The sequence below is a fragment of the Culex pipiens genome, chromosome 3 (genome assembly GCF_016801865.2).
Source record: "Culex pipiens pallens isolate TS chromosome 3, TS_CPP_V2, whole genome shotgun sequence".
Classification (NCBI taxonomy): Eukaryota; Metazoa; Arthropoda; class Insecta; order Diptera; family Culicidae; genus Culex; species Culex pipiens.
In genome coordinates, this window is record NC_068939.1 from 87,456,535 (window position 1) to 87,482,905 (window position 26,371).

General features: G+C 37.8%; 1 protein-coding gene across 1 annotated transcript in view; it reads left to right on the forward strand.

The window, feature by feature from the left end:
* LOC120414614 (uncharacterized) overlaps nucleotides 1-26,371 on the forward strand; it is a 145,329-nt gene that overhangs the window by 108,351 nt on the left and 10,607 nt on the right. The window contains exons 3-4 of the mRNA XM_039575837.2: nucleotides 7,285-7,625; nucleotides 25,555-25,703. Coding sequence (XP_039431771.1) covers nucleotides 7,285-7,625; nucleotides 25,555-25,703 — 490 coding nt within the window. The remainder of the gene's footprint in view (nucleotides 1-7,284; nucleotides 7,626-25,554; nucleotides 25,704-26,371) is intronic.

The following is a 26,371-nucleotide window of genomic DNA, read 5'->3' on the forward strand; positions in this document are numbered from 1 at the left end:
TCAACGACAAATTTGTTTGTCCCATCTGAAAAATGTTCAAATATGAGACCCATCGTGATAATGTTCACAAACCAGTCCTTCTACAAAATATTATGTCCTAAACATACCTTTCGGATTTTCCAATCTTTCAAATATAGTCAGCAATTATACAGACCGACCATCTTGAAGGGTTTTCATCCATTTTACGGTTACACAAATCTCCCAAATGGCTGATTAATTCATTTTGAAAAAATGAAAATTTTCCCCATTTTCTGCTGAAAAGTTTGTTTACTACTGGGGTTACCTAGGCAGCATGCTGCGATCGGGCAGGTTTGTGAACATATTGATGCACTATGTAGAAAATGTTCACATACCAGGCCCCATCCTGCGTACTTTTTCAAATTGAAAGAGAAAAATCAAGACAAATTTCAATACAAACTTATCAAAAGCATAAACAAGAGCATGTTTGAGAACTATGTTGAATGATTTTTCAGTATAATGGTTGTATATTTAAAATTAATGAGAAAACGTTTTTTAAACTTCCAAGCTCGTTTTCTCAACTTGTTGAAAATGCATATGGGACATTTATGCGATCATGGGCAGTATAGCTTTATGACGATTTCAAAACACTTTAAATTTGTATAGTTAAGATGATTTTTGCGTGGCCGAATGGTTACGCTGTCCGCTTTGTAAGCGGATGATTCTGGGTTCGATTCCCATCTGCTTCATCCTTCCATCGGAAGAGGAAGTAAAATGTCGGTCCCAGCCTTGGTTGTTAGGCCGTTAAGTCATTCCAGGTGTAGGAGTCGTCTCCATGCCATAAGTACAAACAACACACCAAACCAAGCCTACTCCGGTGGAATCGCTGGCGGCGGTTGGACTCGCAATCTAAATGTCGTCAGTTCAAACACTGGGGTGTAAGGTTCCTTGAAGTAGAAAGTGGTTTGGGTGCTCTCCCCATTCAAGCCTTCGGACTCCTAGGTTCGAGCAGAAACTTGCAATAGAGACCACAAAAGACCCGGGGGTCGTTAATGTGGATGGTTTGATTTTTTGATAACGATTTCAAAACACTGTAAATTTGTATAGTTAAGATGATTTTTTTTATAAAAATATAGCCCATGTCTCCCATATAGCCAAAATCCCATAAGCCCTGTGCCTCGCATATGCGTGCTTCGCATAAGAAACCCCCATATGAGTTGCATATGCGAGGTTGAACTGTAAATGGTATGGAGTCATCTTAAGCTACCATGCGCACCCACGTTTGTCTATGGGGGTAGCAAATATAAGTGGGTGCGCATGGTTGTTTGAGATGATTCTATAGCATTTATACCCGAAATTGACAATAACAATAATTGGCAGGGAATTCACTAAAACTAAATTCTGTTGATTGGAGCTTGGTCTGGAAGCCCAAATTTATCATACCATGACAAAACTGAAGCGTTTACTGACATCAACTTCAAAAATGTCGAATGATGTTATCTATAGGGAATTGAAGGATCGATTTCGAATTTGTACTTTTTTGTGTACAGTTGAGGCGAAATTACCCATATGGGACATTTATGTGAACAGATTCAGTAGGTGATGGTAGATCAAGCAAGTTTTATAAGGATGGTAATTTTCTATAGATTGTATGGGCATTTTTACCGAAAATACAACACAAAAGAAGTTAACATTTTTTTTTTATATAGAACAAATATTGCACAACCATAAATAATCAAATTTGCCTAAGTAAAATGAGGATATTATACCACGAACGAAGTTAACTTTGAAAGTTGTCGACCTCCATTGCTAGTACCAACCACTAGTGTCTTCCTTTTATCTATTGACAAGGACTTCGCCACCCTGAGCTCCTTAGTGTACGAGAGTATGGCACGAAGCAAAGGCGCCGAATACCCATATTGACACTTAGAATTTTCGAACCGACGACCTCTGGATTGTGAGACTGGATGAGATTGCGGTCCTGTCCACACGGGTGGGATTTATACCACAATCCGGTTAATACTCAACATTGATTAAATACGATTAAATTCCCATAAAATTTATGTTTTTTTTTCTTATCAAATAATTCTGTACCATATCAATAAAGGATCAAAATCTAATAAAATCAGTGCAGTAATCCTAACCTACCCAAAAAGAGAGAACATTTGACCTAGGCACCACGTTCCTCTCATGCAGTGGGGACACACGTTGGCTGACTTGCTGAAAGAGATCTACTATACTGACCAGTACCTAGACAAAAAGGACCACGCACTGACTAGTGGGAGGGGGGGATGGAGAGTAGATTTGGGTTCTGCAGAGAAAGCATCAAGAGAGAAAAAACGACGCAAAAAAGTGATTATGAGGTTGTGCTTTTGGTCTACTTTCTCCGGTTTGGAGCGTTCTCGTATAGTGTTTCTTTTTGAAGAATGTATAGAAGTTAAATATTAAAAATTTGAAATCCAATGAATTTTTAAAGAAATTTAATACTCCGAGGAAAAAAAATATGTTTCAAATATGACATTAAAAAAAACGGTAAGAAAAGTCCGATTCGACCTGCTAGTGGATAACACCCAACTTTTTTTTTACGTTCCATACCATCCTGACGAGATGATTCATCCCGAGATTTAACTAGGACATGAATCATTTGTAATATTATTATGTAACAGAGAGAGAAGGCACACCACATGATGGTGAAACGTGCGTATGAGTGTATGTGTGTGTGTAGCCTGATACGGGATGAATGGGGCCCACAAAAAGGTCTCGAAATTGGAGTGTGAGTGCTTTTCCCCCCCCCGACTCTGGCCAAACCGCACTTTTGTGTCCGGTGTTGTGGTCGAGGCAATCGTTTTCTAAGGGATCTTTTTTTCTTGGGAAAAGGTGCCTTCTATGGCTAGCAAATGGCACATGTTTCAAGAGAATGTAAATTATGCTAGTTGTTTAGACATGCAAATATGTTGGCATTCATTCTTATATCCGTGATCCAAATGCTTTGTTTGAAAAATATTTTCCAACCATTTTCAAAAACCTTATGAATGTTTTGATAAAGCTGAAATTTAGGAAACACCGAGCAGCACATATCATTTCCTCGGTTTCATTGATTTACAAATGATCCGAACAAAACGTGCCTTTAATTTTTCACTTAGGATAAAAAGAGAAAGTCGTGAAGGCTTATAGTATAAAAAAAGGTTCTACAAAATCGATGATGACAATTTTATTAGGGCTTACTTAAACCTGGACAAGTCAGTATTGGAAACAGGAAAACAGCAATATGTGAATGACAATATAAATCAATCTGTTGTGGAAACTAGGAATACCTTTATAAATTTGGGATATTATTTTTGAAATTTTTGCATATTTTTGTCGGATATCAACTAATTTAAATCAATTACAGTTAAAATATTTCAGATTCAAAATATGAACAGATTTAGTGAATGAAAATAACTATATTACGAAACAAATGGTTTCATCAATATGATATTTTTTCTAGAACCACTTCCTAGTGTTTAGCCTTCTTATTTGAATGAAATTATTACAAAATTATTACTGTTTTTTTAGCAAAGGTCAAAACACCTTTTCATTTTTAATTTCACTTTCACATTTCACGGTTGTGTCCAAATTATTGGCAGATCTCTTCAGATGCAAGAAACATCCAAAAAATATTTTTAATTTTTAGCTTATTATAACAAATTAATAAGTGTTTCACAAATTAATATCAAGATTAATAATAGCTATTGGTGTGAACTATGGAATTTGGAAAATTATTGATTTGAAAAGCTTGAATTTAAAACTTTCAAATTAATATTTTTTTCAGAGATCAGAAAATTGAACGAAAGTTTATTTTTTTAACATTGAAAATCGTACCAATAGTTACCTAGATATCGTCAGTAGAAAATTATAGGCTGACAGAAAATTCAATTTTTTTTTGTGGAGGGCTGTTTCTTAGCAATGGTTTTGTTTAGTTTGAGTTATTCAATGGTTCGTAATTAAAATTGTCCGGGAAACACGATGAAACAAATAAAAATATATTTAAAATTAGGGATTTTTTTTCGAAATCACGTTTTAAATCATTGAGGGTTGATATTTTATTTTTAACTAATTCCTTGGACAATTTTCTACACAGTAAAAATATCATGGTGATATTAAATCTGGAAATGGATAAATCTTTTATGTGTGATTTTACTACTTTTCTGGAGTAATAACACATTTTCAGTCTAGATTGAGGTAAAATTACATCATAAAAGAAGTAATATTCAACCTTCCAAAATTAGACCTTCCAAATTAACACATTTTTTTCTGTGTATAAAAAGCAATCAGAAGAAAGTTTTTGGTCTTTTGGTTTAAAATAAATGGGTAAAAGACAAAATAGTTTTTTAGAAAATTGTAACAAAGAGGGCAGTTCCAAAATTAAAGGAATGCTTCAATTGGAAAGATAAACGATTTCTCCAAGTTTGGTCCATTAGGGTGTAATATGGTTGTATGGAAAAAAATAAAGTTGTCCAAATTTAGCGAGCACAGCAATTTTTCAGTTCCTTTTGGGGTCCTCAACAACTCCCCAAAGTTTGGGAACGATTGGTTTAGTCCTCACTTTGCGCAAAGCGATTCAATTTTCCATATAAATTTGTATGGGAAAAACCATTTTTTTGGATTTCGATATTTATAAAATCCACGTTTCACGCTGTACTAAAACCGGATTCATATTCGGATGCTCTGGAAGGTGCTCTACAACTTTCCCGAAGAGAGTATGGTGCTAACTTGCTCCTAAAAAAAGATACAGCGTGTTCAAAACTCGTCTAAAACGTGTTTTTTGCTCGAAAATCACGTTTTAGACGAGTTTTGAGGACGCTGTATCTTCTTTCAGGGACATGCTAGCACCATACTCTTTTCGGGAAAGTTGTAGAGCACCTTTCAGAGCATCCGAATATGAATCCGGATTTAGTACAGCTTGAAACGTGGATTTTATAAATATCAAAATTCAAAAAAATGGTTTTTCCCATACAAATTTATATGGAAAATTGAATCGCTTTGCGCAAAGTGAGGACTAAACCAATCATGCCCAAACTTTGGGGAGTTGTTTAGGACCCCAAAAGGAACTGGAAAAGTGCTGTGCTGGAAAATCGATTTTGATATTACACCCTATTGGTCCATATCGGTGAAAGTCGAGTCCAAAAATGTTCTCAGTTGACTAGGAATAACCCATGTACGTTTAGGTTGCAAATTCAATTTGTATTTTAAAAAATATTTTTAATATTTTTTTAATTCAGGTTTTTGATATTTCCGAAAAATACGATTTCTTCAAAATATCATTACTCCTAAATCAGACATTGCACCATCACTTTCCTATATTTTCCGAAAAATCTTTAAAAAAGACAGTAAAAAAATTTAATTTTGAAGAGGTTGGTTGAATATAACCTCTTTAATTATGTAATTATGAGGCATTTTTTCTGACATAAAAATTGTACTAATTTCCAGATGTAATTTTATCATGATTTTTTTAATGTGCAACCTACAACTTTGCCAAAGACACCAAATCGATGAGAAAATCCCTTGGTTAAAATCAGGGTTGTTAAAATATCAAAATATCAGCTCTCAGCAACTACAATTATCCCGCCTGAATAATTATGCCTCAAATACAATTGCTCTTCTCTCCTTATTGAAACTCTCAGCGCCGAATAAAGCCGAACACGTTTTCGTGTTTACAGACTCGCGATTGACATTTTCCTTTTCTCTCTCATTCCCGCTTCCACGATCATGCTACCGCAACAGCGTTTTACCACAAAAGCCGCCACAAAACCAATTTCGCTAACGCAGTTTAACGGGACGTCATGCGTAGTCGGCTCCTAATCGCCATCTCGCATTCTCTCATTGAAGTTTTCGGAGAGATTGAGAGACTCAGCGGTGAGAGCGCATAGTCGAAGAAAAGGGGAGGAGTGATAGAGAGAGAGAATTACATCGCTGGGAATCACGAGACACAAAAAGAGATCTCAGAAGCTATAGTGACTGCCGCTATACTCTCGGATATTTTTGGTTCAGAGATAATCTATTGATAGCTTTTCTATCACTCATTTGCAACACTGGTCAAAATACAGAATTTCATACTTTTACATACCCAGTTTTTTTTTACTTTTATGGTAAAACGAATGATGCAAAATAACCAATCAAATAAATAAAAATATAATTTTTAAGCCGCGAAAAAAAATCTTCAAATTGCAAAAAAATATCTTTTTTGATTTAAAAAAAAATGTTAAATTTTTTGAATGTCAAAAATAGAAGCAAGTTATGAGTTATGAAAGATCATATAAAACATTTTTTCTTTCGGAAAAGGCAACTTGAATTTAATTTTGCAAATTTGTAAATTTAGCTGTAAATTTTGCTCTGTCATCATGGCTCCCTGTGAACGGATAGGCAGAATTTAAAAAGTCATAGACGATTCTGTCCCTTTTCGCCATAGAAAATGCTAGTTTAAAACCAACTTTTTCAACACACTTCTTACGACTTTTTTGCCATTTGAAAGGCACGTCTGTGGAAACATTCGTTAAATCCGAAAAGTACTTGCCGTGGTGCACTCCACGTTGTAATTGTGTCGTTTTGTCTAGTTGTCTTCTGGTTATGAATAATTTAATGAACCACATCAAGATCTCCCACACCAAGGGGAGGTAAACTTTTCCCAAAAACTAACAAACCAATAATTTTCCCCATGTCTACTTGTGAGGCCGAGACGCAAGGTCGCACAATTTCGGGCAAAAGCGGAGAGTTGTTGGCGCTTCCAACCATTTCGGACCATCGGGCGGTGCAGCAATGGGCTGAATAATTAAATGAATGCATTATCATTCCCCACTGCTGCTGGTGCATTCCGTCAAAAATAGGTCAAACGGAGGTTAAACATAACGATTGCGGTTTGCCGGTGCTGCAATGCTGCAGACAGAGAGAGAGAATTCAGAGCAGAGCTTATATCTGTACGAGTTTCCTTGTCTTCTTGGTGCAGCATGTCGGTTTGGGCACAATGTCTTCCCGGTTTGTGGGGGAGTAAAGCAGCTTCGATAAAAGTGTGTCAAAGACGTCCAATGTCCTTCGTTTTGTGTGCCTTCCGTGTTGACCCTCATGGAACAAGGGGATGTCCGACATGGACCGGACAAGACATCTTTGAAGGTGGGATTTTCTGGAAAACTATGGAAGAACATATCAGAGTGTTGGAAGAAATCTGTTTTCTTTTGAGCTGATGTATAAATAATCTTCCCAATTAGAAACTTAAAACAAACATTGTACTAACTAATAATGTTCATGTTTTTAATGTCTTAAAATGTCTTCTCTTTTTCCGAATCCTTTCAGGAGGCATATCGAAGGTGGAGCTGCAGTATGTTGCTGCCATACTTTGGTACGAGGGAGGACTTCGTGAGTAGGAGTAGGAGTGGCAGTGGCAGTGGTGGCAGCAATTTTGGTACTGCTAGTGGCAGCAGCAGTACCAAAAGTGACTTCAGCAGTAGCAGCAGTGGCAGTGGCAGAGGAGACAAAAGTGTTAACAATAATCCCGACCGAAGCGAGGGTGACCCGAGGGCGGCCCAGGGTAAATCGAGTGCCAACAAATACCGTGGGGACGCTTCGAAAAAGCAGACTGAACCGAAATTGGACGATTCGCAACTAGTAAAAAATATATCAATTGATGTGAAAAGGTGAGTGATTTCAAACGTTACGTAGATTTATAATTCCTGTGATTTGAAGTGCAGTGCTTCTTGGGACGCGCAGTCTTGTTTTTTCGCGATAATTTTCGTCTCTTTTGTGTCGCTGTTTGTGTGCATGGGGTGATTGGTCATTATAATTGAATAATGCCTTCATAAGTGCAGTGCTTCTGGGGACGCACATAATTTTCGTCGTAAATGATCGTTAAAATTTATTCCAACTTTCAGTTTTACTATCGATTATATGAAGAGTAAAGCGTCATTTATTTACTATTTTTGAAATTTGCTCGCGTTATCTAAATTGTAAAAACAGTAAAATTATACTGATAAGTCCAGCCCATAGCACTAATGCTCGGCTGGCACGCGTTCGATAAAAATAAATTATTTTAAATAATCAATTATCTATCTTTCCGCAGCCGGCTGCCTAAGATTCAAAAATTTCAACCGATAAACAAAATGCTCATGGTCACATCACTGCCACTCGTGAATCCTGACCTCATACCCATCTACTAACCCCCTCAAAACTCATGTGATACTTTGTCGGAGAAGCAGTCGATTGGGCGGTCTCTATCACTCAAGTATCGGACTAACATTCCCATCCACTTCCCCGTGACCCTACCACTGGTCGTGGCCGGCGCCGGTATTGATCAGCATGATAGGGGCCTTTGAGAAGTTGCGAAGCGAGGAAAGATAGCACCCACTTATCTTCCATGGCTCGTGGATGTAACTTCTGGAGGTCCTGGTCAATAACGGAGTAGCAACTGCGGGTGGGCACCTATGCTTATGCTTATGCTTATGCTTATGCTACGTAGATTTATAATTCCTGTGATTTTCTCGAACTTACTTATTTTATTATTATGGTAAATTAATCATATAACAAACAAACTTGACTTTAAATGTGTCGCCCACTATTGCTAGTACCGCTCATTAAAAGCGTTTTCAACTGAAATCGATTTCTAAATAGCTCAATAAGAAGTAAGCAAGCAAGTTTCTATCAAAAGTTTTGCAAAATTAGTTGTTTAAACAGTGAACATGAGCAACCAACCAACTAAATTTTCAACCAACCAATATTTAACTTTTTTTCTGTTTAAAGTTGAATTCCCAAAACACGATTATTTTTTTTTTGTTTTTTTTTTAATATGATATCAGAGACAAAAATGGCATCTTATGAGCCATAGTGCATGATGGCGCAAAATCGGATTCAGGAGATATCATTTTTTTTAAATAGAGTTTTTTTGAAAATGTCGAAAAAACGGATAAAAATTAACGAATCGTTTTTAAAACCAAATCAAATTTGCAAAAGAAATTACTTTAATTTTTTTTAAATAAGGTGTACCGTTCTCAGTTGTATTAAATTTTTATTAAATATTTTACCTTTTTTTTCAATTTTTCGCATGAAAAAATACATTTTGAAAGAGAATCACTTTCGAAAAAAAATTTAAAGGCTGAGAAAATTTCCTACAATTTTGTTTCTTCGAAAATTGGACAATTAGTTTCTGATATACAGCCTCACAAAGAATTCTAATTGATGAACATGAGTTTTTTTGAGTGTCACCTAATTAGTCTGTAATTTTTAACTGACAATAACTTGGAAATTGAATGCTTAGAATGAAATGAAAAAAAAAACTTTTGTTAAATTTTTTTTATTCTCAGATAAAAAATATTTTTTTTCTCAGATAAAAAATAAAAAATAGATGATTTTCCTCATAATATATATTTTAATTATGTTTAAAATGTTGACAATATCTTTATTGAGAAGATCAGAAAATTTCATAAAAGGATTCTTTGTTTTTTTTTTTTTTTTTTTTTTTTTTTTTTTTTTTTTTGGAGGGTGATCCAGCCGCACATCGTTGATGTCGAAACCTCTAAACTGGGCCCTCGTCCTGTCACGTCCGTCAGTAGTCTTGTCGTACATTACAACTAGAATCAGATCTGCCAATGAATTAGTACACTTCGACCAAATAAACACTGACGCTGTATGGATCTGGCTCTAGAATAAATGCACAGTTGTGTGTTATTCATAAGTCCAACTTATTCAATTATTCATTGAAGTCCAAATATTCAATCCTCTAAACTTAATGTTCAAAACTAAACATTCCTTTAACTGTTGTAGTACTACTTCTATCAAAAAACAATAAAAATGTATGAACTGATATACAAATAGGATAGAAATCGCGATTTGAAAAAGAAATGACCATTTACGTCAAAAGATCCGTAGTTCCTCGATTCGCAACAATGGTCGATACAACCATAATCCGAAAACCGTTAGTTCAACAGAGCAACGAATTTTGTCCGATATCATTACATTATTGATTGATCGAGACTCTATGGACAATTTGACATAAAAGAATGACTAGTATTCTACATCAATCAAAGTTTATTGACAGCATTACTCTAACCTAACAATTGCAACTAACTTCAACGTCAAATAGATTTGGAAAGGATACTGGTTTATTTTAAATGCTAATGCTAAGCAACAAATCAATTGTACTATCCTAAAGTCCCACCTAAATCCCACATTGTGATAGTGAAAAAGTCACAGAAGCAGCGGTGTCTTGTGCAATTGTGATATTTTCACTATCGGAGAACTACCTAGTTCACGAAGACAGCTTATCGGTCAACGCTTAAGCCCTGGGGCTGCGCCAAAGCGAGTTCTCGTAGCATGAAGTGGTGTCCATAGTGCTTATAAAAAAAAATGTATACCCAAATTTTAACTAATGCACTAGGATCAAATCATGCCCCTTGACTTTACAAGGCCCAGGGATAAAAGGATTCTTTGTTTTTTAATTGAAAATCAAATGAAGAGATATCGTAATTTAATTTTCATTTATTTTTTTTATTTTGGTGTTCGAAAAGCCCCTTTGAGCTGTGTCAAGACACATTCTGAAAAGGCATAAAAACCACCTCATCTTAACTCAACAAGTTTTCAAACTCCAATGACACTAGATTTCTTAAATTAATACATTGAACACAAATAAAACTTTCCCTAATCTTAACCAAAACTAAGATCACAGTCAGATATCACAATTAGAAAGCTTCTGGTAGCGATGGGTCAAGTTTTAAAATAATTTAGGAAAATTTTCCGGAGTACGCTGCAATACAATTGTCATTTTCATCGATTCGAACTCGTTGTGAGGCTGTATTCAAAAATTTACTGATTTTCAGAGAGATAATCGGGGCTTTCCATCATAAAGTATTTTAAAAAACTGAAAAATTTGAAAAACGGAAATTATAACCTAGAAATGACCCATAAATCGCCCAGTTTATAGAAAAAATGTTGGAAATTAGAAGAAAATCCAATGAAAATTTAAAAACTTAAAAATTTTAATGGAAATTTAAGTGCAATCAGCTGAATTCAATTTAAAATGCATTCCCTTGCGTTTAAAATCATTTTTAGCATGTTTGAGTTGATTAAAAAATCTTTTAAACTTTTGAAAATGTTTGATCTTTAGTATCGCAAAATGTTTTTTTTCGTTAAAATTTTTGTTTTCGTAAAATCTCACATTTTTTGAAAATTAATGATTGCAAAACAACTGAACTAGTGTGAATTGCATTTTAAAACACTTTTTGCATTCAAATTTTGAGACCACGGCTTGTTATTTTATTTTTTATTTTCTTTTTTATTTTTTGCCCCCCATTTTCGGTATGGTTTTTTAATTTTAAATTTTGGCCAATGCAAATATTTTTCAAAGTTTTTGTCCCTCGGCTCTGGCCGGAGTCGAGGAGGGCCGAGGGACAAAAACTTTGAAAAATATTTGCATTGGCCAAAAGTTAAAATTAAAAAACCATACCGAAAATGTTGTTTTTCATAACAAAAAACTTTTCGAAAAAACATTAAAAAAAATACTAAGTATTAAAAGAATTGAAGTTAGTCTTCTTGCACAAAGCTATTTGAAATATTTAGCGGTAGGGTTTACTTTTTTAAGATGAAATAACACCAATTATTCTTTAAAAACCTTGCCTAAATTGTAATCAGAAACTTACTAACAGATTAGAAGAATGTTTACATGGTAGCTGCGATTTTTTTTTTGCATCAGATTTGCTATCTCTTTCTTGCAAAGGTGTGTTGTAATGCATTTTCAAAAAAATGGTTCCAAAAAGTTCAGAAAATGTTTACTTTCGCTTGAATTTCGGGAATTCCCGGGAAATTTACACATTTTCCGGGAAACGGGAAATATTTTTTTTCGGGAAATCCCGGGAAATTATTTCCCGAGACGGGAAATTGGACGCTTAATAAAAAAAAACAAGACTAGAATTTCATCAAAGAATCAAATGCATCAAAAATTCTTAAACACGTAAACACATTAACTTTGGAAGATTCATCATTTATTCGATTGTAAATTCGATTTAGCTTCTAAAAATAATTTTGAAAATTCATAAATACGTATTCTGGAAATCAAACTTTCAGTGAAAATGAACAAAGAATTGAGAGATTTGTGTAACTATTTTTTTTTTAATTCCAATCTTCAACTTTAACGAAGTCACCAAATCGATTAGAAAATCCCATCTCAAGATATAGAATTTCATATATTTACGTACCCATTTTGTATGACCAGCCTGCGTAATTGTATGGAAAGTCTAAGATGCAAAATTGCTTTTTTTCTTCGGGAATGTATGGACAATGTTTCATCCAAATATACAATTAATACATATTAAAAATTCGCGAAATAATTTGCGCCATCCAAATATACATTATAATATATATTAAAAAATCGCGAAATAATTTGCGAAATCTAGAGAACTACACTGCTTTAAACCACTTAAAAGCTCGCAAAAGCTAGATTGAAAAGGTAGCTTCCAAAAATTGATTTACGTTTTCTTAAAATCAACCAAAAAACGTTTTCAAGCATAACTTTTGAATAATCTAATTAAACTTTACAATTTTCAATACCGTGCTATGGGATTCAAAACTGGATCGAATGAAATAATTCCGAACAAAATTTGGTCTGCCGAAGCCGAGAAAATCAAGTGCATATGTTTGATCAACATCCTTACGCACAGAAATTTACTCAGAATTTGATTCTGAGTCGATATTTATAAATGAAGGTTTGTCTCCACAAGGAAGGCAAAAACCTACCATGTTGATTTTCAAATTTGAATGCAAACTTCAAAGTAGAACCAATGGTCAAGCTCACCGTGCGTGATGCTGTTAAATCAATGAACGGATCGTCAAACTCTTCCGCCCCTCGAGACGTCCATTCTAAATTTTTATGTGACATCTCCTTGCGGTACACCCTTCCATAATTTAATTTGCCTCGGGGGGGAACATGAAATATTCAAGGCGAACTTCCAACGGGTCCCGATCAACAGCATCGAATAGACTTTTTATGGGCTCTGAGCCTTTTAGGAGGCGATATGTGTGTGTGTGTTGAAAAACTGATGTCGTAACGTTCTGAAACTTGTTTGATTTCCACTCGCCAAGGCACCTCCAAGTGTGAGTCGATCGATTACGTTCAACAGTAATAACTTTCAACACAGTGTGGCACTTGTGCTGATTCGTCATCGAACATTCTACCGCTCATTGATTTGCATTGACAAATCGAACTGTTTTTCCGCCCCCCGGAATCCGGAATCTCGTCCCAAGTGGAAAATGGCCACTATATTTTCTACCAAGAGAGTTACCACTATCCTTTTTTGTTTCTCTCTCTCTCTCCTTTTTTGTCTTTCCCAAGGCAGAGAAAACATTTTGCCTGAAAGTTTTTGATCAATTTCCATGCTTGATTGCTTTTCTCCCTTTTGCCTGGGCATGGTTTGGGGCCTTGGCAAGCTCTGCCGCCGCAACAAGCTCGTAAATGAAAGCTGGTGCTGCATTAGTTTTATCCATCCACTACATGCTTCTTGCGAGTTCCATGCCGAATGACGAATTTTTATTGAAAATATTAAATTTCTTTGAATTTATGAAAAAAAACGTATCATTAACATTTTTTCAAACTTAAGTTATAAATCTAAGTCTCGACTATTTTAATTAATTCGTATAAAAAAATATTGAATTGATAATTCGTTCGCTTTTTGAGCTAGATTTGCTTTAGAATGCGCTCCACAACAGCTCAGAACAGCCGGTCTCGAAACGTGCCAGCTCCAATCCATGTGGAATAGTATCCAGTCATTCCTTATATTGCTGAACCGTCTCGAAACGAGCCCTCTCCTGTACAATAACATATGCTGCCAGACTGGAATGACTACTTCCAAAAAGTGGAGTGGAAGCGCAGCGAAAAGATATTGTTTAGAATTGAAATCCAAGATAGCAGCACATGAATAAATAATTCATCATCACTTCATTTGGGGCCAGAACTGTCTGAAACAACCGGCGGCATCAGGCCCCACTTCCAAGCCCAATCCGGGTTGGGGTTTCTCTATCTATTCATCATCCTGGCTGGCTGGCGGCAAATCGGAACTGAAACCCTAGTTGGATGCCGGAAGACGAATGAAGATGGGTCTAGGTCTGGTGTGGTTGTCTGTCAGGAAGTTACCGGTGGAAAATCATCCTTGTGAAAGTGATTTTAAAACTACACGAAGTGGGGAATAATACATGCATTGTGGCAGAGTGTTACTACAGCGATGAACACAACTCACTGTCAAACCGAATTATGGGGATTACGTTTATTACCTTTCTTTTCAGTTCATATTTTTGGAAATTTATAGGTTGTTCTCGAAATAGAACGAGACAAAACTAAGTAATAAGGCAGATGTGATATTGAATCACGCTACTGAATTGGATTTAAAAGGACTAACAACTTGTCTAGTCGTATGTAGCTCTTTGACGTTTAGAGAAAAATACATTGAAATTTTAAAGCTCCAATAAATAAAAACTACAGCACGCTATTTATGTTAACAATAATAAATGCGTTTTATTTGGTTGAACGATGGTTTGATCAGAAAAATTACAGATATGATCAAGTTCTACAAAGCTTTAGGATCATCTAGACGAATTATGCCCGAAAACCAGCGTGTTGAAGTCACCGTTCAATCTTGGAAGTTGGAATATAAATATTTATCTGACACGTAAAATTGTTCAATCTAAAATACCGTAAAATTCCGTTGAAAAGTAGCGCAAACAGATTTTTTATGATAAAATGTCAATACATACATATTTTGAAAACTAATGATTTGCAGCAAAACAACACGGCAGGCGTAAAATGCATTTTTAAACCCTTTTTAAATTCAAATGTTAATACCATGGCTTGTGATTTCAATTTTCATATTTTTTTTATTTCAATGCCTTGTCTTTTGACCTTCATGGATTCCCAAAAATCGATTCAAATCCTTAGATATTCAACAAAAACCGGGAAACCTCCGTGCATTGTTGCCATTTCTCATATCAATAAAGTTTCGATCTGATCATGCTCTCTTGACACACCCTGCAATTTATTGTAAGTGCGACAACTGGCCAAAGGGAATTTTGTCAGAAGAATTTTGCCACACGTGCTTGCACGACTACTGTAACATTTTTTATAATATCTCTGGTCTCTGGCAATCAAATTCATTCAAACTCTGGGATATTTAGAGCGTCCAATTTCCTAGGTTTACAAATTTCTCGGGAAATCCCCGGAATTCCTGGGAAATTTTAAATTTATCGAAAATTATTCTGATCCTACTTCTGATTTATAATCGTACCAAGTCAAAAACCTGATTTAATATCACCAGAGGTGAAATAGAGCCTTTCTTACAAAATGATGAAACTCCGACAAATATATTGGTGCAATTATTTTTTCAGAAACAAAAAAATACCAAACAGTGAGAATTTGACCTAAAGCAGGGGTGCTCAAAGTTTTTGAGTGGCGTGCCAAATTAGAAGCTCACGTAAGCTTGCGGGCCAAATGTAAAAAATGTGTATTTAAATAAATAAATATCGTTATTTCAAACTACAAATTAGTAAAATATATTTATCAGAATTGATGAGAGTTCGACTGTTGTTATTATTTTGAGTTTGATCGGCTACTCAGTCTGGGCAAAGTGGAACGCTGTTTATGCTGTGTCCGACGTTTCGGCGCTGATTGGCGCCTTCTTCAGGGGGAACTATTAATTAATAATTTATTGTTAGAAACACATAGTAGAGGACTTATTACAGAAACCATACATAGCTTGACGTTTCTTGTTAGCTGCCTTTTCTAAGGCTAACGTCATAAATTCCATCAAAAGCTGGTGGTACACTGACTAAAATTAACAAATAATGTGAGATTAGGACATTTAGGGACACTGAATTTAACAATTAAATATCTCACACTGTCGCTATGGTCACAAATTTTGGGGGCGGTTCGAGTTACTTTGTTCGGGATATGATTTGGGCATTAAGGGGTATCATTTTCATCGGGTACGCTTTGGGTCAAATTGTGCGGGCAAATTTGATGTGTGTCCGTGTGTTGGGGTCTAATAGAATGTAACACAGAAGCGTAAGCTGTGTTTAATCCATCAACATCCACTCTGTGGTTTACTGTGTGTTGAGTGTTGAAGATGTGGCACATTTCTAAAAATGGCAGTGTGTGTGACATAAAGGTTGTGTCTACAATTTTTGTGTTATCAATTTGAAAACGGTGGCCTGTGTTTACACAATGTTCAAGCAAAGCAGTTTTGTCTCTGATGCTATCCATATCTGTCTCAGTGTTTGTGTGATCTGTAACATTTTTTTCCAATTTGTTTACATCTGATCTGTGGTCTGACAGTCTTGTACTAAGTTTGTTCTTGGTCATTCCAATGTAACATTTGTTACAGCTACTGCAAGGAATTTTATAAATAACATTGCTGTTTTCATAGTGGTTTTTGGGGTCTTTCACTTTGGTGTGTAGGTTGTTTACAGTGTTGGTTTGTCTAGAGGCAATGCGGATCTGGTTATAGTCACTGCGGAACACCTTTTGGAGTCGTTCGGTCAGTTTTGGCACGTAAGGGATGGATCGATAGATGGCATCTGTTGCAGGCTGTGGCTGACTGAGGGTGGGTGGTTGGGTAGGATCCTGGTTGGTGCTAGCGACAGGAGTCGCTACGTTGGGTTGCTCGCTGGCATTCGGAAGGGTTTTACTTTGGTGCTGTTGGATTAGACGACTGATCAACGTCCTCGGGTATCCGTTGTTGTGTAGGTGTGTGTAGATGATCTGTTTTTGGTCGTTCCAGCTGCTGTGTGTGGATAGAGTGGTCACTCTGTGGATAAAGTTGTTCGCAACATTGACTTTGTGTTTCATCTGGTGAAACGAGTTGTAGTTCAGCATTCTCCCTGAGGCGATGGGTTTGGCGTACCAATCAGTGCTCAGAGTCTGGTCAGCATTCCGGATCACCTGCATGTCCAAGAACGGTAGTTTGTTGTCCTGTTCACACTCAAGAGTGAACTGTAAGCGGGCTTCATGTTTGTTGAACTCTTCTAATACAACATCGATCTTGTCTGCTGGAACAGCAATAAACAGATCGTCCACATATTTGCGTACAATTGGTACATCGAACGGTAGCGCTTCAACAGCTTTGCCAATAACTGTCTCCAGCGAAATGTCCGAGATGTGCTTTTTGGGTGTTTTTAATACCCCTGACTCAAGGCGGTTTCAAAAACACCCAAAAAGCAAAACTGGAAATTTTGTTTATTGGACCTTTTCATAAAAAACTCCAGATACGAAATAGATATTTTGCTAAATATCCAACTTATTGAAATGTTCAAATTTTACTACAGTGGAAAACTTTCAAGGCAGCAAAAATATAAGTATTCCATATCAAAACTCCAAATATGGACTCCAGGTATATTTAAAATCAAATAATGGATACATCATTGGATTCATATTGACTAAAAAAAATCACTAAACCTTAATTTTAAGAATTATTCCAAATTCAAATTCGGTTTTATTGGTGAATAATCAGATACAATAAGTTCTTTTGAGGTACAAAACAGAGTTTTGGAGTTCCTTTCAGCTGTGTGTTACATCATAATCCATTTTGGAACAGTTATTGCTAGTTAATAAAGGTGTTGCCAAGAGTAAGAAAAATAAAGAAAAAAAAAACTTACTAAAATTGCAAGGGAAAGGGGATAGAAATAGAGAAAGCTTAAAACTAGATCACAATTTTTTATCCTTTATAGATGTGCTTAATCATCAGCTCCCCGAGGGCCAGAAATTGCTCCGCCTTGTTACGGCAGGTCCGAAACCGCGTCATCATCTCCCCCGCGAGAGCAAAGAACTCCGGCAGGGTAAAGAGATCTTCCCCGGTGACTCCTTGCTGGGTCGCATCGCCGCTACCGGCAGCGACCACGCTTGCAAACGACCGCCCCCATCCAGGAGGGAACGCTGGGTTGTCCGCTGGAACCGTACGCTGGCCAGCTGCAGGAACGGCTGCGCTCGTACTTCGCTGAGGAGGATGGGACGCTGCTGCTTTCTTCTTCCTCTTTTCCTGCTCCTCGAGGTAGGACTTCCGCGCGACGCATCCGCGGTAATTACCGGTATGGTTACCGCCGCAGTTCGCGCACTTTACGCGCGGCTTGGTTTGTTCTGCGTTTTCCCCCAAGTCCGCCTTTCGTGGCAGTGCGCACACCTCCGAGAGGTGTGACTCACCGCACTTCACGCAGCGGGGCCGGAGGTTGCAGTTCCGCGAGCCGTGGCCGAATTTCTGGCAACGGTGGCATTGCGCTGCGTCCGTCGGATTTTTGGAGTAAAACCGCCAGTTTACCCAAAAACCGTCCAACGCCTTAGTCCGCCGCAGGTCTTGAATTTTGACGGTGCCGCGGTCGAAGTACAACAGGTACAGTGTGTGTGTACCCGTGACGGTTGTCTTCCGCGAGAGGACTTTTATGTCTCGCGGCGTTATTCCGACACCCGAGAGGTGCTCCTTGAGGACGGAGATCGGGCGGTCTTGATACCCCTGCAAGACGACCTTAACAGCGGTCTTCTGCACGGGGTCGAATGTGTAGAACTTGAAGTTTTTACGCTTCAATTTCTCCACAACCAGGTCGAAGTTCTTTTGGTCAAACGTGAACACTTGCACTGACGATTTACCTATTTTGAGGCAGTACACGAGGCCTTCCAGCTGCTCGTCAACATCGTCCGCCAACGTGTCCAAAACGAAAATTGGTGGTGGTCGTCGTTCCTTTGGAGTAATTACTTTTTTTGGCGAAATCACTTTCTTCCGTGTACGACCATCGTCGTCGTCGTCGTCGGTAGTGCTACCGTCGGTGTTGTTGTTGTTGCTTTCCTCGTCACTCAGTCTCGCGAACTTGTTACTGGTGGGAATGTTGGCGGATGTTGAAGCGCCATCGGTCGACGGATTGCCGGAAGTAGCTGAACGGAGCCTTATAGGGCTGCGGCCCTGGACACGGTAATTAGGGTGTAATAACTTGGGGTCAAATCCTTTGGCGCACACACTCCCCGGCGCGATGGCGGACGACGCGGCGTTGGTTTGTTTACCTTTTTGCACACGGCCGGTAGACGAACTTCGCGGGTTTTTCGAGGCCGCACTCGAACTGCCACGGCCACGGCCGGCCCTTGGCATGCTGTTGGAGCAAACTCGCGGCTAATCACGGTAAATTGCGGCGAAAAATTTCGAAAAAACGATGGAGCACTGAGCACTTGACTGCTGCTTGCACTCGTGCGTACACGGAGGAGAATTTTAAGAATTATAAAATCACTTTACAGGGGTCCAAAGGGCCATTTTACATGATCATTCAAAATGGGTCCGCGGGCCACAAAAAGTCACCTCGCGGGCCACATTTGGCCCGCGGGCTATACTTTGGTCACCCCTGACCTAAAGCTTCGAATCTTTTTAGGCTAAACCTCGAATGCCATTTTTTTTTAATTTCAGAGGTACATTATGGGTCACAAGATAATTATATTTAATTAAGAGAAACATATTGGATTGACATTATTAGAAAAAATAAGGGGTACTCAGTTTTAAATGTTAGTCTATGATTAATTTAAGAAAATATGTATCGATATTGCACTTTGTCGATCTATTATCAGAAACCAGAAAGAACACTTTCACGCGCAGCGTAAAACGCGCAAGCGTAAATGTGCTGGCATTTATGCTTCGACTTGACGAATTGTCGATCTTTCGAACGAGAACGAGCCGGGACTTCGAATTTGATGTTCAGTATATGATTCTGTATAAAACCAAAAATTTAATAGGAAAAAATAGGGTAAAAATTAGACGTAAAACACTAATATGGCTATATCTCTGGAAATACATTTTGGAAAAGCTTCAAATTTTAGGCCCAATAAGTTTATGGCGCATGTTTTCGAATGGCTTTTGTTTGAAATTGAAACATGAAACATTTACTGGTCGAAAATTGTGAATCGAAAAATAAAATGTTCGTCTCCGACCCCACGGCTACAAATCTGCAATATAAAAATTGGAAGACACAAATTTTTAAGTGCGTATACTAGGGTGGTCCAAATCCGGACTTTTTTGGGGCTACCCCCTGAAATCAAAGATTGACCCATCACTTGGCTAAATTCCAAATTTGAGCTCATTCTGACCACGGGAACCCCTCCCTCCAATCGCTTAAAGTTTGTATGGGAAAAATCGTCAAAATGTATGGAGAAAAGCAACTGTTTTACTTTTTTACCTGTGGAAGGCGCCATAATTATCCGATTCTTACCATTTTTCAAATGTAGAACCTTCATTAAATTTAAATCAACTTTCCCGAAGACACCATATTTTTAGGATTTTTTCCCGCGAAGTTATTAGCGCCCAAAACTGACCATTCTTGCGCGGCCAGCTGTAAGGGGCTACCTGACAACGATGTTTATTTCCAATTCGTACACGCACGTGCTCTCTCTCAGGTTCAAATTCTCTCACAAGCTTGCTCGCCTGCCTGCCTGCCTGTTTCCCTATAAGCGCGCGCTGTTTATCTGCTTGGACTTTTGTCGTTGTCGTCGTTTTCGTTTGCTATCCGCTGCGCTGCGTTCTTGACATGTTTATTATAATTTTGAACTAAAATACCAGGTTTGTTTTGAGATATAAAATTTTATGTAATATGTGATCAACAATAGATATCATATTATAAGAGCGTGTGAGAGAGAATACAAATTTGATGAATTAGTTCATCCATGAATTGTCATCTGTTCTGATCCAAACCTAATTGCAAACGTTTTGGATTTTAATTTATCTGCTTTTGTTACAAGAAATACCATGCAGTTTTTTTAGATAAAAAAGGAAGGAATTTTCTTTAGATTTTTTTAAAACTGAATCCAAATGAGTATCTTAAAGGAAGGCCGCAACTGCAAGATCTGAAGGTAGTTAACGATTGTGCAGAAAGAGATGTTTCCTGAATCGAAAAATTTACAGGTAAACTGACAAAAAATGATAAACAGTTGCAATATTTGTTGCAGGTGGTCTAGGAACACAGAAAGAAATTTTCAGAAAGAATAAAAAAATAATTTTAGAGGGTATGAATGAAAATTTGCAGCAATAATCGTAAAATTGTTTTGATTTGTTCTGATTTGTACTAAAGTATATTTTTGTTAAAGCAAACTACCTAAAGAAACAACATTTGTATTACCTGAAGATGTTTTTTTAAATAATTGAATCATTATCATGTTTCTTTAGCATATACTAAAAACTGCGTGTAATGTTGGAAAAAAACAAACCCTGTTCTCATGACATTTGCTGTAATTTTTCAGCGCAGTTTATTTTTTTTATTTTTGACATAATTTAAGAATTTATATGCTAAATATATCTCAAAACAATCCTGCTATTTCAGTTGAAAAATAATAAACATGCCAGAAACGCAGCGCAGCGGATAGCAAACGAAAACGACGACGACGACAAAAGTCCAAGCAGATAAACAGCGCGCGCTTATAGGGAAACAGGCAGGCAGGCAGGCGTGCAAGCTCGTTAGAGAATTTGAACCTGAGAGCACAGAGAACAGATGTATGTCATTAAACAAACAGCATTGAAAAACGTGTGTAAAAATTCAAACCAAAATACGTTGAAAAGAGCTAGGGTGTGCACCATCCGCCTAGATAGCGCCACTTCCAAAATCATGATGGCCTACAGTAGCAGAACGTTGGGCCATCTAATCACTGCATAAAACATTCAGTACGAACGACATCAGACCAATGTCTAACTGTCCTTCATCAGAGGGTTGCAATTTTACGCGCCAAAGAAGGTAAACAAAACGAAATCGGACATAACATGTGTAAAGGGACTATTTTAAGTTGTCGCTTGAAAAATCATTTTTGAATGAATTTTCTGTTATGTTTTCGTTAATGTTAATGCATTTTTGCATTACTTTTAGTCAACTGGAATTATACAGAAGTGAATTTTATATTTCTGAAGCAACACGAGAAAAGGGCGAATAAGCATGTTGACAGCTGGAACTATTTTGCAAATTCCGGGCCAACAGGTAACTTTTTCACAAAACTCGAAATGTTAAACAATAGCTGGCCTTCCCAGCTACCGTTTAGCACTGCGCGTTTTGTTAAATAGTTACACATTGACTCGGAATTTGCAAAATAGTTCCAGCTGTCAAAATGCTTATGCGCCCTTTTCAAATGTTGCTCCAGATTTAAACGAGGTTAACATTTATTTTCTTTCGAAATTATTGAGCCTTTTTCATTGTTAAGTCAAGTATTCTCAGCCGCGACGGTGGCGCCGCCAAGCGTATCCTGCACACTCTAATTTCTTTGATGCAAGATTGTATGCAACTCATTTTTTTTAGTGCAACAGTGTTTACACATAAGTTAGAGCCTAGATGTACATCTGTTCTCTGTGCTGAGAGAGAGCACGTGCGTGTACGAATTGGAAATAAACATCGTTGTTAGGTAGCCCCTTACAGCTGGCCGCGCAAAAAGGGTCAGCTTTGGGCGCTAATAACTTCGCGGGAAAAAATCCTAAAAATATGGTGTCTTCGGGAAAGTTGATCTAAATTTAATGTAGGTTCTACATTTGAGAAATGGTAAGAATCGGATAATTATGGCGCCTTCCACAGGTAAAAAAGTAAAACAGTTGCTTTTCTCCATACATTTTGACGATTTTTCCCAAACAAACTTTAAGCGATTGGAGGGAGGGGTTCCCGTGGTCAGAATGAGCTCAAATTTGGAATTTAGCCAAGTGATGGGTCAATCTTTGATTTCAGGGGGTAGCCTCAAAAAAGTCCGGATTTGGACCACCCTAGCGTGTACAGACATCGCACAAGTATTTCAGAAAAAGAGCTCTCAAAAGTCGGTCTTTGAGTTCCGGGTTTCGGGCCAAAATTCAATCGACAGGGCATATCTAAACTTTCAAGTAGGATTTTTTTTCTGGGACGATTCCCCGACGTGCACGATTTTTTAAAGATTTCTGAGTAAAGCGTTTTTCAAATGCATGGCAAAAATGGTCATTCGTATTTTATGTTGAGAAGAATTATTTTTTAAATCAAAGTATTTGGACGGTGAGTAAAATCCACACTCCACAACCATGAAACTGCATTTAAAATTGTCTCTATGACCAGCTTGAGGAAATATGTTTGAGAATAACATTGACACTTAAAGTTGAAGTAAATAAAATCATGCAGAAATTCACATAAAAGTCTTTTTGACACCAAATTTTCATCTCATGACCATTTCAGACTGCAAATTATTGAAAAACATATCTTTTTTGCATGTTCAAAAATTGAAGGGATTGTACCACCCCTCCGTCACAAGATATCAAAAAACGGACCTCGGATTCGTGATTAGAGACAAAAGTTACCCCTTAGAACAAAGTTTTATACAAATCGAAGAGGGACTGGCCAACTTTTCCCGATTTCGTGTGTAGAGAATTAACCCCCTCCCCCCCCCATACCCATTACCCATTACTCTTCACAGATCTCCATAATTCGATTTCAATCAAGAGATATTCAGTAAATAAAAACCGAAAAAAACTCCGTGCATTGTCGTCACTTTTCATATACAAGAAGTTTCAATCATGTCGTGCTATCTTGGAACACTTTGAAAATAGCTGTAAGTGTAACAATTGGCAAAAGGCATTTCAGATCAGAACGCGTTTGACACACGTACATGCCCGAATGCCGTAAACATTTGTTATTATAACTGGAACTCGGGCAACCAAATTCATCCATACCGTAAACTGGGGTCAATCGGGACACATGGGGCGAATTGGGACAGCAGTTTTAACCATGTTGGAGCACAATATTTTGATATTTCTGGTTGGTTTCGGTTAGAACAGACTCAGGTCAACAAAATGTGTACAACCATTTCCAAATTTAAAAGCTTCAAGTTCTCTAAAAACTGCTGTCCCTATTCAGACTGTAGTCCCGATTCACCCCAGATTACGGTACTTCGAATTGAGATAATTGAATAGAGAATTATCAAATTGCACGTGATTCACGTGATTTCGCGGAAATTCCAAAATTTCAAAGATTTTCCACGTTCCGCAAAAATTGAATAACTCCCTGATCCTACTTTTAGGCTACATTTATCAAAAAAGTTTTTAAATACATTTTTTTATAATCCTTTGTGATCATTTTTACCAAACATGTTCATTCACCCACAAGTTTTCCATCCCTTTGTTCCAGGAAACGTTAAATCTCAGCCTGTCTGTGTGTGCGTGTGTTATCGTTTTCCAGACTCCCTAACAGCAGAATTACTCAAGAAAGTGGAAGCCTAATTGATTAGATAAATGGATAGTCAGTTTATGCGTGTGTGTCTATGCGTGCATGTGTTGGCTACTGATAAATAATATATCAGGACAAATTAATAAGCACTCTAGCTCTGGCCAGCCAGCATCCCTTCAACCAAGCCCCGTTCAACAAGGGAAGAAAGGCTCGTTCCGAGGTTGGCTTCCTGCCTGTTCGGTCAGTCAGTTAGTCAGTTCCTCCCAGCAATTACACCTGAATGAATAAATTAATGTGACGTACTGTGGGTACTTCTTCTACTGGTCTCGGGATTCGAACGTTTCGTGGGGAGTCTTCAACCAACGCAGGGGGGGTTGAGGGAAAAGGGGGCCTATCTGTTGGACTACATTCTTCCCTAGTGAGCTGGACAGTCTCAGCGCGGCAACAGCAGCAATTGGGTCAGCAAAAGGAGAAAACAGTAAACAACATTAGGGGAGGAACGATGAAGTTGGTTCTTTGGGGAATTGTTCTTTGTAATTGTTGGAATAATTGATATAAAAGTTGACAAGAGAGGCTGCTTATTATTGTATGGATTGTAGATATGGCATCGTAGCAGATTTTTGTGTAGAAGAGTTCATTAAATTTAACCAAAATTGGTATTTTGACGCACATTTGAAAGCTTTTAAACCCCAACCTACTCTACCATAGAAGCATTCCACGGTGCAAATTCTTAACCACCAAAAGGAGAGAGAGAGGAAGAGACAGGCGACAATGTCTTATCGGCACATTCCAACTCAACTAAAGTACGATTTTCGGCATAACAACTGTCGACGACGACGACGCAAGGAAGCAACTTACAGAATGCCTGCTTCGCCGGGCAATAAATAATGCAGCCGCCTCTCCAAGCCGTGTTACATGGGCCCAGAACCAGCCAGTGTGCTGTTCAGGATGTAGCATGATGACGAAGAAGAAGTAGAAGAACTACAGATTCGTTCAGCTGTTCTGACAGCCGAGTCGAGAGGCGAGCGCCTTCACAGCCCTCTAGAGATAGTTATGGGTTGGCGAAACTGTTGAGCGAATCCAACAGAACAAGTTTCGCCATAAAACTGAATAATGAGCTTCTTTTTTTACGGCGTCGAATTAAATTTCCTCCTCTCAGCTGCTCGAGACAATATTAAGACATAATATACAAAATTGTGGGCTGGTGGGCGGCGGAAAAACGCCCTCGTGGGAATTGAGGAGGGGGTGGTGTAGAAGAATCCGAAATGACTTAAGTTTTACTAGCGGTCATTACCATTCGTAATCATGTCGTCCACTTATCCTTCCTTGAATCGTTAGTTAACAGCCGAAACTAACCTACCTTAGAAGGATGAAAAATAACTGAGATACTAATTTTTTTCCATTTTTCTCCTTTTAATTTTGCAGTTCACGTCGAAAAACGCAACGAGTACGAATACGACCGTGTCTAGATGTATGTCAAACCGTAGAGCAAAAGTGTCCGTACATGCTGCCGGGTGACCGGGCGCCCGCGTATCCAACGCAGTACGCCGGCGAGCCGACCTTTCTGTGCCGAGGTAAGTTAACCGTAATACCAATATTTGGGTTGTAGAGACTAAAAGCTTTTTCAGCAACTTTTAACCACAGAATGAATGTTGTTCTTTACGATTTTTTCCTGTTTAATTTTTGATTTGTAAGTAATTTTGCATCAATAGTTTTTCCATACAAGTCTTAGTACAATTTTGGGGGCTGGTCATGCAAAATGTACAAACCCAAAATGTATGAATTTCTGTATCTTGAAAGGAGATTTTCTGATCGATTTAGTTTCTTCGGCAAAGTTGTTAAGGACTTTGGAAAAAAGTACTCTAAAAAGATTAGATTTTCTATTAAACTTTTTTATTTGAAAAATCTAAAATTCAAGCCGAGAGCGGCCGTGGCTGAATCTTTACGGTGTTCGCTTTGTAAGAACACATAAATTTGAAATGATTGAATATGAACGAAAAATCAAAGTCGCTCGAGGCAGGGTTCGATCCTCCGTCCTTTGGATTGGTAAGCAAAAATGCTAACCACTAGGCCATGATGGCTTGGTGAGCGTGGACTGGAATAAGGAATACTGTTACAGAGAGCGAGTTGTGGCGCTATAACCACGGCAAATAGTGTCCAGGGCATTCGTGGAAATACAATGTCCCATTCCAGAGGGTCCCGGAGTACTAAACCTTCTTAGCCTGGTGCTCCCAACGAATGC